This window comes from Gallinula chloropus (assembly GCF_964237585.1).
Source record: "Gallinula chloropus genome assembly, chromosome: 5".
NCBI lineage: Eukaryota > Metazoa > Chordata > Aves > Gruiformes > Rallidae > Gallinula > Gallinula chloropus.
In genome coordinates, this window is record NC_140090.1 from 30,532,794 (window position 1) to 30,545,299 (window position 12,506).

General features: G+C 42.5%; 1 protein-coding gene across 1 annotated transcript; it reads right to left on the minus strand.

The window, feature by feature from the left end:
• Positions 1-820: 820 nt before the first annotated feature.
• SUMO1 (small ubiquitin like modifier 1) lies at positions 821-11,226 on the minus strand. The gene is made up of 5 exons (XM_084265103.1): positions 11,130-11,226; positions 5,970-6,044; positions 4,635-4,712; positions 2,719-2,790; positions 821-1,752 (listed from the first exon to the last, which is right to left on the minus strand). The coding sequence occupies exons 1-5, from the start codon at positions 11,139-11,141 to the stop codon at positions 1,684-1,686; spliced, it is 306 nt and encodes a 101-aa protein (XP_084121229.1). The 5' UTR covers positions 11,142-11,226; the 3' UTR covers positions 821-1,683.
• Positions 11,227-12,506: the final 1,280 nt, after the last annotated feature.

Here is a 12,506-nt window from a genome sequence, read left to right on the forward strand (position 1 = left end):
TCCCTTTTCCCCCTAAGAATTGAATTACAGAGAATATTTCAAGAAAAGTCCATATTCTGACATTTTGTAAAGAAAAATTTTAATCTTTAAAAAATTGCTTAGTGCAACTATGTGTACAAAAGTATTACTAAATCAGAAACAGGACACAAACTACAAACAAGAAAGAAAATGCATTTCTAGCTTTACAGCAAGCGCCATAAAAACTCATCATTCAAAATCTGCAATTTCTTCCAAGTAGGCCAGCACTAAAATGTGTCTTTAAATGAAGCTGGCATTCATAGTGAACTTCATTTACCAAGTCAGAAAGAAATCCTATTTATCTGCAGAAAAGCTGAAGCAGGGACAGTGTCTTCTCCACACTACCCTGCTCATTACCTTCCATCTGAGCTTTCCTGTCTAGTAACATGTTCTCAAACTGACCATTTAGAGCCTGCAACTACCTAAAACATGAAGTGGACCTCCATAATGATGCCTGATGAACTATCACGACACCAGCATGTCATCCATCAGAGATTACTTACGGTACCATGATCACACGAAACGTAAACATTAAAAACCACCTCTGTATTTCCTTCCAAGTTTCACTTTCAGTTTAACTTTTGCCCAAGAAGTTGTACGTAACCATGCAAAAATTCTCTAACAAGAAAAGTAACAGCTAGTAACCTCAAGTAGTCAGCTGCAAACCAAGCAGATGCATTATTTTACTAGGGCAAGTAAGAAGAGTTCGGCAGGTTTTTTGGGTGTTTTTTTGTAAGAGGTGTGCTTACAGAGCTCTTTTCCCCTCTGGTTTCAACAGTTACTGAAAAAGCATGCCCTAATTATAACTTTTTTATGCTTTTTGCTCATTTCCAAACACTTGAAAAGAAAATGCAAGTTGTTTATAAAATTGGTTTTCTTGTTTATTTTAAATGAAGCTGGTACAGACAATGTCCATTCAAAACCCACGTCCCAGGCCAAAAGGTACAAACAAGAGTGTCAAAGTAACACTGGTTGCCTGCTGTGAACATTCTTGCATGAATACCTGCGTGTACTAATTGCTATATGAAGTTAAAATGCTTCTGGGCTCTTCTGGCAAGATTTAAGAATCATTAGGGGTTTCAATTTCACGTCTTCAGCAAAGCCATCTCTGGAGCAAGGTACAGATGACAACAGTTCTAGCTTTTCCATTTCCAAACTGATAATCTTCTTCGCTGGGCCATCAGCACAAGTTAAGCAAAATAGCTCTGAGTTATGGATACATACTTTCTCCACAGTTTAGTTCTCTGAAAAACTTCATCTCGCACTGAAAGTTATAGTCCAGGAGTGAAACAGTCACACATCAAAACTTCAGGGCAGATATGGAAGTCATTAGGAACAATCGCCCACCTGGCAGATCTTACAACCTTCGTGCCTGAAATGCACGAACCTAGTGAACATACAAACGCATGTGTGTACGTGTATTTCTAACGGGGAGGGTGGAAGGGAAGAGGGGAGCAGGGCTGCAGCTGGATCACAAAAGTTCAGCACAATGAAATCAGAAACAATAGTGTATAATGAGCACGAGAATTCAAGATACCAGACGCTTGAAAATAAACTCCCAGAGATGGGGCGCCAGTTTCAATTCAGTGTTGAACACCACATTACAAAAGAACTATTATTTAAAAATAAAAAAGGATTAAGGGGAAAGAAAACAAACAGAAGGATCTAAACTGTTGAGTGACCCCCCGTCTGTTCCTGATAAACTTCAATCACATCTTCCTCCTCCATCCCCAGCTGTGAGAACACAAAAAACAGCATATAATTGTTACAAATCTCCTGTACAAATTCAGAGCAGGCTCTAGACATGTTAATACAATGGTTTGTTCCTCTTTCCCATCAGAATTCATTAAAGGGGTGAAAAAAGTTCAGTCAGTATCTCACTACCCAACATCTATGGTTTTTAGTCCTTCTCTTTCAGTCTTAAACAGCTCAGTCAAACCAAAAACTTTAACAGTGAAGTCTAAATTTGCTTGTGAGCAGTACAATTCAGCATGGAAGCTGCTAGCTTTACCTTTCTCTAAATCCTTTTCTTCTTGGGGAACAAATGCACAGGAACGTAATCACCAGTGAATGCACCAGCCATACAGCCATGTGAATTGTATATAGCTGTATTGTGAGCTCATAGTGTGCTATGACATATGGCTTGCAACTCAAAAGCCAGTTGACAACTGTTCTCTTAAGAGGGTTCTGTGATACTGTTACTTGTTCAGTTTCACAGTACACAAGTTTGCCTGATTTTTCAGAAGGCCATTATAGCAGTGTTTCTTCCTGCTTTATGGTAACAATTGGTGGAAGTCACTGAACAAAGGTAACCTGTTCTCTGTTTATTTATACTTTCATCTAATAAATGGGAAACCAAATACATATTTATTCCAAAGTCACACTAGAATTCTAAGTCAATAACTGGGAAGCTTTTCCCCCTCCCCCTTCTCTGGTAAGCAGCAACTACAACCTAGTCTCTGAAACAACACTGCACATGAAGGTCCAATCAGTCTCTTTCTGAATTGCATACTGGCCTTATTAAAGATTCTAGTTAGACAAATATAGTCAGACTATATTTGACTATAATCCAAAAAGTTGGCTATATTTAAAGATACACCTTCATTGTCATTAACAGTCTAGCAGGGCAGAGAACCTAACCAATCTGGTATTTAGTTTCTCCACTCAGCTATGCAACACTTTTTCTAGAAAGAAACTCACCTCCTTGGGGGTATGATTATCAGTAATTCTCTGACCCTCGAAGAGGAACCTGAGTGAATTCATTGGAACACCCTAAAAAGAGAAACAGATGTACAACAAAAACTTACTGAAACTTGTATAGAACTAGAAGAAAAACATTTTTAATAAAAAACACCACACGTGAAAGTCAAAAAAGTGTTAGTTCCTGTTACACAGGGAGCTCAACTATTCTGTTGCAGCCACACAGGCTACGAGAAGTGTGATAGTGCTGAAATGCCTGTTTATTCCAGAGTCTCACTGGAGTTCTAGCTCAACAATGTAGAGGCTTCCTTAGTTTTTTACCCCAGTCTTTTTTTTTTTTTATTTATAAAGCACTGACCATACCATTTCTCCCAAGACAATATTACACATGAAGCTCCTGCCTTTTTCCAAATGCTTATCAGCTTTCCTCAAGATCCAATAACAGGAGGAACATGTTTACTTCATTAACTCCTAACCCTTTCCTTCCCACCCTTGTATCACCATAGTAAGGAACAGCAACCTTTACTGTTATCAGTTCCGCAAAATTCTACCTTGGGGATGAGAAAAGAGCAGAGCTGGGGAAGAAGAAACACCGTTCAGATACAAAGGAGCATCCTAGTGGTAGATAAAGTTGCAGTACATCTGCTGTACAGTGTGCCTGTGTTACAGCACAGTTTCATGCTTCACCTCAACAGATGAGGCAAGCACCTCATCTTTTGCTGGTCATTTGAAAGAAGAAAAACAAGCACAGTTGAAGTGCGACCTGCTTTGTCAACTAAAACACAGAAACGTTGCTTACAAATAAACTAGGCAGAAAAATTTACAGGAAGTAAGGACTGTTCCTACAATCCTTCTGGCCAACTTTGCACAGATGTTTACAGTCTGCTTACCAGAAAACAACCACCAAAACCATATTGACTATTGCTTAAGGATTCTCCAGCATTCAGACCAGGAGATAAATACACCTTTATTCATTTAAACAATTCTTTCTTTCTTACAAAAAAAGAATTCCACATACATGCATCTTATATGCCAGTAAGGCTGCTACGTAAGTTATTTCCGAGATATTATTTTAAAATTTCAAGTTTTTCAAATGAATCGCAGCATTAATCATCTGGATTAGGCTATAAACATATCTGCTGTTTGATCTTTTCTTTCCTCCTAGCCCTGAAGAACAGGGAAAAAAAAAAAAAAAAGAGAGCACATTCTATAAATGAACACTTCAATTGACCAGCTTGACTCATCTCAAGGTATTAAGGAAAACCCCAAAGTAATATTTCTTCTATCTCCTGAAGCGAACTCCAACACAGTTACTCAAGAAAAGGCCACTCAAGGCATCTATCCCCAAAGCTGGAGGTAAACTAGGCCAGGGCTTCTGGAAATAGCAGCAGTGAATCCACAATACCTGCTACAGAATGCAGAAATGAAAATACATTTTTTTCCTCTGTAACAGTAGTTACTATTTACCTACATCCACAGTTAACATTGCAGATTTAACTTAGGGCATAACAGTTAGCATTAACTGATTGCCATATTAATAGCTGTGACAATGCCTAAGGCAGCTCTCATTCCAAACCAGTTTTCTACAGGTTTGAGAACTGTGCTTAGAGACAGAAGATTTGACAATAACTATAAAAATGCACACCTGGGCATTTTTAAAGGCAAATTCTATGTCTTCTGAGCAGCCACTACATATTTTCAAATGGTAATTTTAACTTGTTACAAAATTCAAAACTTCATTAAACAGAAGTATCTTCACTTGTCAACAGAAATGACGTGATTAATTATATTTGTACTGTCAGATACTTGTCCTACTGGTAACTACAGGAAAGGCTGATTGTCTCTATAGTCATCTTTATTTGAAAGAACAGTTAGAGTAAAGCAGAGGTGTTAGGCGGTATCACTGTTTCACAAACCTGTCTTTGACAGTATGATTCTTTGAGTTTCTTGAGGTGTGTTGTCATTTTCACCTTGAAGTGAATTTCACTGCTGTCCTAAGAACAGAAAAGAGAAAAGTTATTCTCTTTGTAGTAACTGCCTCCCTTTATCAATGCTAATTTTAAGACTTTCACAACAAAAAGCCTATGTAAAGCTAACTGTGGAATGCAGTTTAACTAGCACTGCGCATACCTTGGTGCATTGTAACCCAAACCTCCAGGTTGATCTCTCAGTCACTAAATTCATCATGCACTTCCACAGGAAGCTGTATTTTAAAACAGATGGCATAGTATAGCCTTAGGCTCACTATGGAACTTTTGGATTTAAAAAGTACTAAAAACCATACACAGTTCAGTCTGTGCTTTCATCTTTACCCAGCTGAGGTACTTAGGAAATACAAACATACATATGCAGGGACTTCTGCTCTTAAGATTCCAAGAGAGACACTCAAAGTTCATTCCAAAAAAATACGTACAAAACCTCATTGAATTAGGGTAAATCTAGAAGTTCAGATACAAGCAAACTTGGCAACACAGTACCAACCTAAGGAGAAATCTTAAATCTTGTTATTCTACAGTCCTTACTCCTGTCCTGTGGCTGGTAGGATCTACAACTATCAAAATGGCAACAGATAAAACAGTGCAGGAAGATCTGTGCAAAAAGCATGTCACATTTAGCTGTTGTTTGCTTTCTCATCATCGGCAATTAAGCCAGCAAGAGGTAAATTTGAGTTAACGCTGCTTTAAGTCCTCCATCTCCAGTCATCAGCTCAGCAATCACACAAGTACTCCCACAAACACTGTCATATGCACTATGGGTTCTTTGCACAGAAGGACTTCTGTTCAAGAAGGATCTCAACATCCACATTCCAACACAACTTGAATTCAGGCTTATAATCCAGCATTCACATCTACCAACATGCCAGCCAACAGAATCCCCTTCCTACCCCATCCAAGAAAGTTGACCTAATACTTAGTACACCTACATGAACTCTGAAGACCTGATTTTTTTGATTTTGCCACATATTTCATCCATATCCTTTGATAAATTAATCCCTTGGAGCATCAGGTTCCTCTAGTTGCTAGATGGGGAAAATCACACTGACCAAATCTTGAGTCATAAATTACTCAAGCTTTTAAAAAAGCACACCAGAGAGTATACTAACACACATTACTGGCAATTGGCAATGTTTTACAGCAGGGGAGGATCCACATTGAAGAACTGAAAGCATCAGCTTTCATTTGTTCATTTCTACAATATAAAAGCCTCATACCTCCACCAAATGTCAACAAGCAATTGTGTAAAAAACGCACCTGCCCAATGACTTTGAGTTTAATGTATTCCCCTTCTTTCTTGTCTCCTAAGTCCTCAGCTGAAGGCTTTGCTTCCTGCAAGAAAAACATTAAAAAATTCTGATCAGTTCAACACTATTTTCACTGGACAGTATGACAGCTGTCAGACTATCCAAGGCACGTTATTTCTTCCTTTCTGTGTGCAAGAAATAGCTACACAGTATTATGAAAGGCTGTCTCTGAAAAATTTAAAGAATGATGGAAGAGAAACACTGAAAACTGAAAGAGAGGAGAGAGGGATCTTCTGCAAACAGATGACAGACTTAAAAGCGGGAAATATGATTTTCTATCACTAACTCCTAGCCAACAGACTGTGAAAAAAGATACAGGGAGTGCACAAAGAGGCTGAGATTTGACAATAAAAAGAATATCATGAGGAGAGTAAACTGAAAGCAATTGTAACACCCTATCAGTGTAAAGGCATACATTTTTCAGTCGATTACATCAACAGTAGTCACTACTTCCAAAAGTATGGTCAGCCACCTTATTTTCTATGACAGAAAACCATCAAGTATCAGCTTTGTTCTAGCATGCTAAAGACCACAGTTTTTAAAAGTTGCAGTTATAAGAACTATAGTGTTCTGCTATCTTTCCAGGGCATGAACTAACTCTACAGACAAGTTCAACAGCTCAAGCACTAAAACTCATTAAAAGGGTTTAAGCATTATGTTCTGTAAGACATGAATCAGGACATAAAAAGTTTGCTGCTGATAGATAAGACAAGTGAGAGACCAGGTGCTATTACCTCCTTCCCTTGCCTGTCACTATATATTCAGGATCAGGCTTTTAGCTGTGTTCCATTACAGCATGAAGGGATTTTACACCAACAATGCCTCAGGTCCAGATGGTGCTTGACAAAGAATCTTCCCAAGTATTCAGAAACAAGGATACCTTGCTCATCATGTTTCAAATCTTCCTTTTATATTTTATTACTTAACACAGTAGATGAAATAAGCAAAATACATACAAGTGCCTACCACTGACATTTTCCCAGCCCTAAAAGGACTTTTTACTGAGTATATAGAAACATCCTTTTTATGGTTGGACTTGAACTTTAGGATCAAGCACCAAGCCCACATAGTAACCTTCTATATTAAGTCCATCCAGATAGGTCTACATCTACAGAGGAAAATGGCAGACAAGCCTTTTCAAGTTTGGTAGGTTTGGGGTTTTTTTCCTTAAAGATGTTAAACAGGATCAATTTCTTTGACTGTTAAAAGTTCAGGACAGGGCAGGAGAAAAAGCCTGCTAAGAGCTTCCCTGTATGTACCAGTTTCTGTCTGAAAAGAGAGAGGGAGAGGAAGTGCTCTTTGTATCTGTTTGACTCACCACCTCAAGCCAGTTTCTTCGATGACAAAAAAAGTATGAGTCAGAGACTCCACCTGGTTTGAATACTTTCTTTAAATACCCACCTGGGCACAACCTAGACTGCTGGGACAGATTCATCACCCTTCAAGTTCAAACCCAAAAACTGACCCCAAGCTTTCAAGAAACGAGGTACTCTCAGGTCTCCAAGCAAGTCACTTATGCAGTGTGAAAGGAGTCTTCCCTGGTAACACCCAGCAACTGCACCACACCCCAGCTGTGCTCCCCACCAAAGTTTCCTCCTTCTAACATACCTGAACTCAAACCCCACAGGACTACTAAGAAGAATAAAAATGCACTGGTTTTCACTCCTGACTGTAAGAAAATCAAGAACCTGTAACTTGTTCCAATACCTTGCACAAACAGCATTTTTATGGTCTGTATGCAGGATCACTAATCTCTAGGAATCAGAAAGAGATTCAGATCTCTGCAGATCTGAAGTCTGCAACTTCAAAACCATCTCCTGTTTTGCTATCCCTGAAAGACTTTGAAAGAACATCCTGTCCCTTTACATGGCATTTCAGGTCAGTCTCTGTCTTCAGTTTGCTTTGCATGAGAACCAAATGGCACTGCAATGTATTATGGCAGCTGTAGAGGCATTTGTAGTAGTTAAGAGTTCTGTGCATTGTAACAGATCTACCTACTTTGCTTTCCAAAACAAATTATCCTGCACAAGGTATTACAAATCATTCCTACTATGACAGTGCCTCTGGCCAGTATGAGTGGAAAGAAATGATTCATAAGATGCTCGATTCCTACCCTCAGGGAAAGATGTCTCTTATACTAAAAACAAATAGGGGAAGCAGCAAACAGAAAATGCAGAGGGAGCTGGGAGTCTTGAAACATCATTCCAAAAAGATGCTTGTTTAAAGGCCCAACAACATCCCACCCATGAAATAAGAGCAAAGAAAGCTGTGATTTCAGGAAAAGATAAATAAGATACATTAATATAGTATTGACAATTACAGTAACTGATGCTTTAAAAAGGCCAAATATTTAAAATCAGAACACAGCAAGACCCAGCAAGTCTGAGACAGCTTCCTACATCTTGTCAGTGAACTGTACTGCCATTGAATATCAAATGTTAAAGCCAACACAAAAACACCTACGAACAAAGAAAGCAAGGAGAATGCAAAGTTACTAAACTACAAGCATTCACTAACAAAATCCTGGGTCAGCAATCTGCAAGCAAGCCTCCAGACTTACTTACACTGTGAAAAGTACTGGTATTTAGGCTACCTCATGAAACAACACATAAAAAAAGAATATATACAAACAGAACAGGAATACCTTAACACTCCAAGTTCTAACCTTTCATTAGATGCATCAAGTTTTAAGGGTTTCACTCCAGTTTTCCTAAATAGCACAAAATGAGGCCCCTATTACTGTCTCACATTCATATACCAATATCAAATTTGTGACCATAAAGAGCACCCAAAGTTTTCTGGATGAAACACAGTGGCATTGCTATTGCCACTAATGAAACCACAAAACCAGCTTTGTAAGGCAGCATATTGCAAGTTTCACCCTTCAGTTTTCTGAAGTGCTCAAACTTCAATTTCCAAGCGTAAAACCCACCTATACTCAGAGCACTTTAGATCTTAAAAAAAAAAAACCTGGAAGAGGAAACACTTCTATAACAAATGTAAGAGTTTATTTGCTGTGTTAGAAAGTGGAAAAATGCATGCAAATTACACTGTTAGTAGTACATGAACAGATCAAAATGCCAACACCTAGACTGAATTCACACAAGACCAGCCTGAGACCCCTGAAGGAAATGGAAAAATTATTTCTTCCATTTCTGCTTAGATCCAACCAAACAGCAACATGGGTTTGGTTGGGTATTTTTTTTTTTTTAAGTCTGCCCTTCTTGCAAGTATTTTTACTTACCATGAAAGTTATTTGCCCATTGAAAATAAAGTAACTAAATTAAGTATGCTTCTTTACACGAAAAAGGTGGGAAAAAAATAAGTCACAACTGGTGACAAATTATGTCCTCTTAATTCCAGGATCAAGAAGAAAGGCACTGTAAGCAATACACAATTTTGGGCAACCCAATTACTCCTGTAGGATTTGTAACAGGGGAATACAAATTACAGTGTTGTATTATTGCTGTTATACTGCTAACTAAGCATCTGTAACTTTTGCAGCACAGTCTCCCCAAAAGTGAATGGCACAACATTATGTTTAGCTTATCTATTAAAAAAATAACGGGGATCCTTATTCAAAGGCCTTTAAGATAGGTATCCAAAAAAGGTCATCATGTGCAACAAATCTTACATACGTCAGGAACAAACGTGTGTTTCAGCAGAACTTGCTTGGAGAAAGAATTACCTAATGAAAGCTGCTATGTGTTAAAACATGCCTTAGTTCACAAACGCAGAGAGCTACAGAGCAGTCACGTGAAGATCAGTCTACAAAAATCTAGTTCAGAGTTTGCCTTTCTATGCAGCCACTTCCACGCATTTTACTAGGTTAGAAAGGCGTCCTAATGGGTGCCAGCAATAGCTGTGCTCCTAGCTGCACTCTCACAGCAGCACCATCAGAGTTGCTTTGTGCTTGAAAGTCGGGGGCGGGGAGGAAGACGATCAGCACACACACAGAGCAATGGTTTCTATTCACGGGTCGTAATGTATCACGGCTACTCCTCAGAGCAGACGCAGTATAGGCTAAGCTTAGCCTCGTCTCTGCATACTTTTAATTTCCTGGCTGGCACTACTCCTATTCTTTATTTCACAGCAACTGCAAAAAAACATTTGTAGATGCTGGCATTCATTTTCCCAAAGTCAAATCGCCATGACAAAGTTAGAAAACATTGCCATATGAAGGCAATCTAAAAAATAAAGCAAAACAGAACACAAATTAAAACCGGAATGCTATTTTAACTTTCCACCAGCAGGTCACATCGCCTAAAGCAATAGTTGTAAGCAAAGGACTGTATACACGCCACACCAAGCAAGCCAGGAACTTGCAGGACAAGTAACTATTTAAGTCGTCTGTTGGGAAGTCAGAATTGACATGAACATAATGATGTTCCAGGACTGAGGGCTGGACAGACTCATGGCGTAGGACAGGGTGCTTAATAGAGGTTAACTAACGCCTAGCTAAGGAAAGCCTGGGCGGGGGGTCTCTCCCCTTCTTTAGCCTCCTAAGGCAAAGAGTCAAGCCCAACCCGCACAAAGCCTGCTGCGGGAGAAGAGCATCCTACCACACACACGGGAAATGGAAAATTAAAGGAAACGACTTGTGCAACACGGCTCACTCCTCGCTGCACTCCCGGGCTTACAGCGCCGGGGCTGCCCCGGCGGTGATCCTGGCCCGGGGTCCCGCGGAGCAGCCCCCGCTCCGGCCGGACGCCGGCCCCCGAGTATCCCCCACCTGGAGCCCGCCCCCATGTTCCTCGCAAAACACCCTGAGCGAAATGGAGGGGGGTAAAAAAAAGGATAAAAATTCAGGGAGGGAGGGGCAGAGCTTGGCCGAGCTCGGAGATTGGCACCCACACACACTCCCCGAGGGGGACATGCCGCCAGCGCCTCCCGGGCGGCCGCGGCTCCGCTCGCCCCGGGCCGTCCCTCACAGAGCGTGGGGCCCGGCTTGGGCTGCCCCACGGCGACGGGGGCGATGGGCCGCAGGCAGCTCCTCCCGCGACTCCGGGGCTGCGGGGCCTGCCGTGGCCTCCCGCCGCGCCATCCCCCGGCGTCCGGCGGGAGCTCCCCCCCGGGGTCGGTGGCCGGTCGGGGCCGGCGGCGGCCGTACCTGGTCAGACATGGCTCGGCCCCGTTGCGTACGGCAGGCTCGGCTGGGCCGCTGCAGGCGCTCTGCTCCTTTCTCTGCCCGCAGCGCAAACACAGGCCGCGGCGCGGGCGGGATTTCCTGTGCGCCTGAGCTCACTTCCCGCCCGGCGCAGCGCGGCCCGCCCGCCGGCTCCTCCCAGCCTGCATCGGGACCCCGGTGCGGCCCGCGCTGCAAAGCTGGAGGGGCCGTCCCCCGGACTCGTCCGCACCGGCCCGGGGTAGGGCAAGGCTGGCCAGGCCCCAGCAGGGACGGAGGCCCCACAGCCGGGCGCGACCTGTGCGAGCGCAGGCGGCCTCCGCAGGCCCGGCTGCAGGAAGCCGCCGATGGCGTGCCCCGGCGGGGAAAGCAAGTGCTCGGCAGGACTCGCTCCTTACGGGGCGGTTCACAGCCGGCGCTGCGGGGCCCTGTTGCCCTACCCCAGGGCGTAAGCCGAGCCGCATGACCCCACAACAGCAGGCTTCACTGCAGAAGTCACCCCCATCGTCCCTCTGCGTCACGACTCGCGCAGGTTTCTGCCAAGAGATTTAACCACAACATTGAGCCATTCATGCATAGCTGGCACTTTCTTATCACCGCAGCCAGGCGAGGAACAGCATGGCAGGCAAACCTGCAGCGATGCAGCTGCACTCGCGCAAGCTCCGAGCGATAGCACTAGCACAGGATGGATGTCCTGCTTTACATCAGCACAGCTATTCAGAGGTTTGCATGACATACAGCACCTGCACCCTAAAAAGATTACTTTTAGGTTGCAAGCTGTTTGAACTGCAGCATGCAGTCCTAATATTCCTCTACAGCAACCAAGGCAACTCCTGCCCCTCTGCATGGCATTGCTGCTGGAATAAGCACATGCTTGGCTTTGAGGGTCCAGTAAGGAGAAAAAGCATGTGAGAACCATAGAAGAACACGGTTACTGTAAAATAAACAGATCAACAACAGTCAGCCACACTGAAGGAGAATTTTTTTTTATCTGGGTGCTATCAGATCGGTGTTTAACTCTACCAGCTACCTCTGGGGAAGGGTAAGAACTCTCTGCAGGCAGAGCACATCCATCGACAGTCTCTCACTCTGCTTCCCATGTTCCCTCATAGTAACACCAAAGCAACAGCACTGCACTCTGCATCTGCACTGCTGCATTTCACTAACTGAACAGCGTGTTACAAACACAGCTATGGCAAGGGATGCACTTTCACTACCCAGCAAAGCTATGCAGTAGACACACACATTTGCTTTAATCACAAACGTTAAACGATTCAGAATTAACAAGGGGGGGGGGGGGGGGGCAACTTGAACACTAAATATAACCAAAGCGGATGCTACACAGAGTTACAGAAGTAAGAT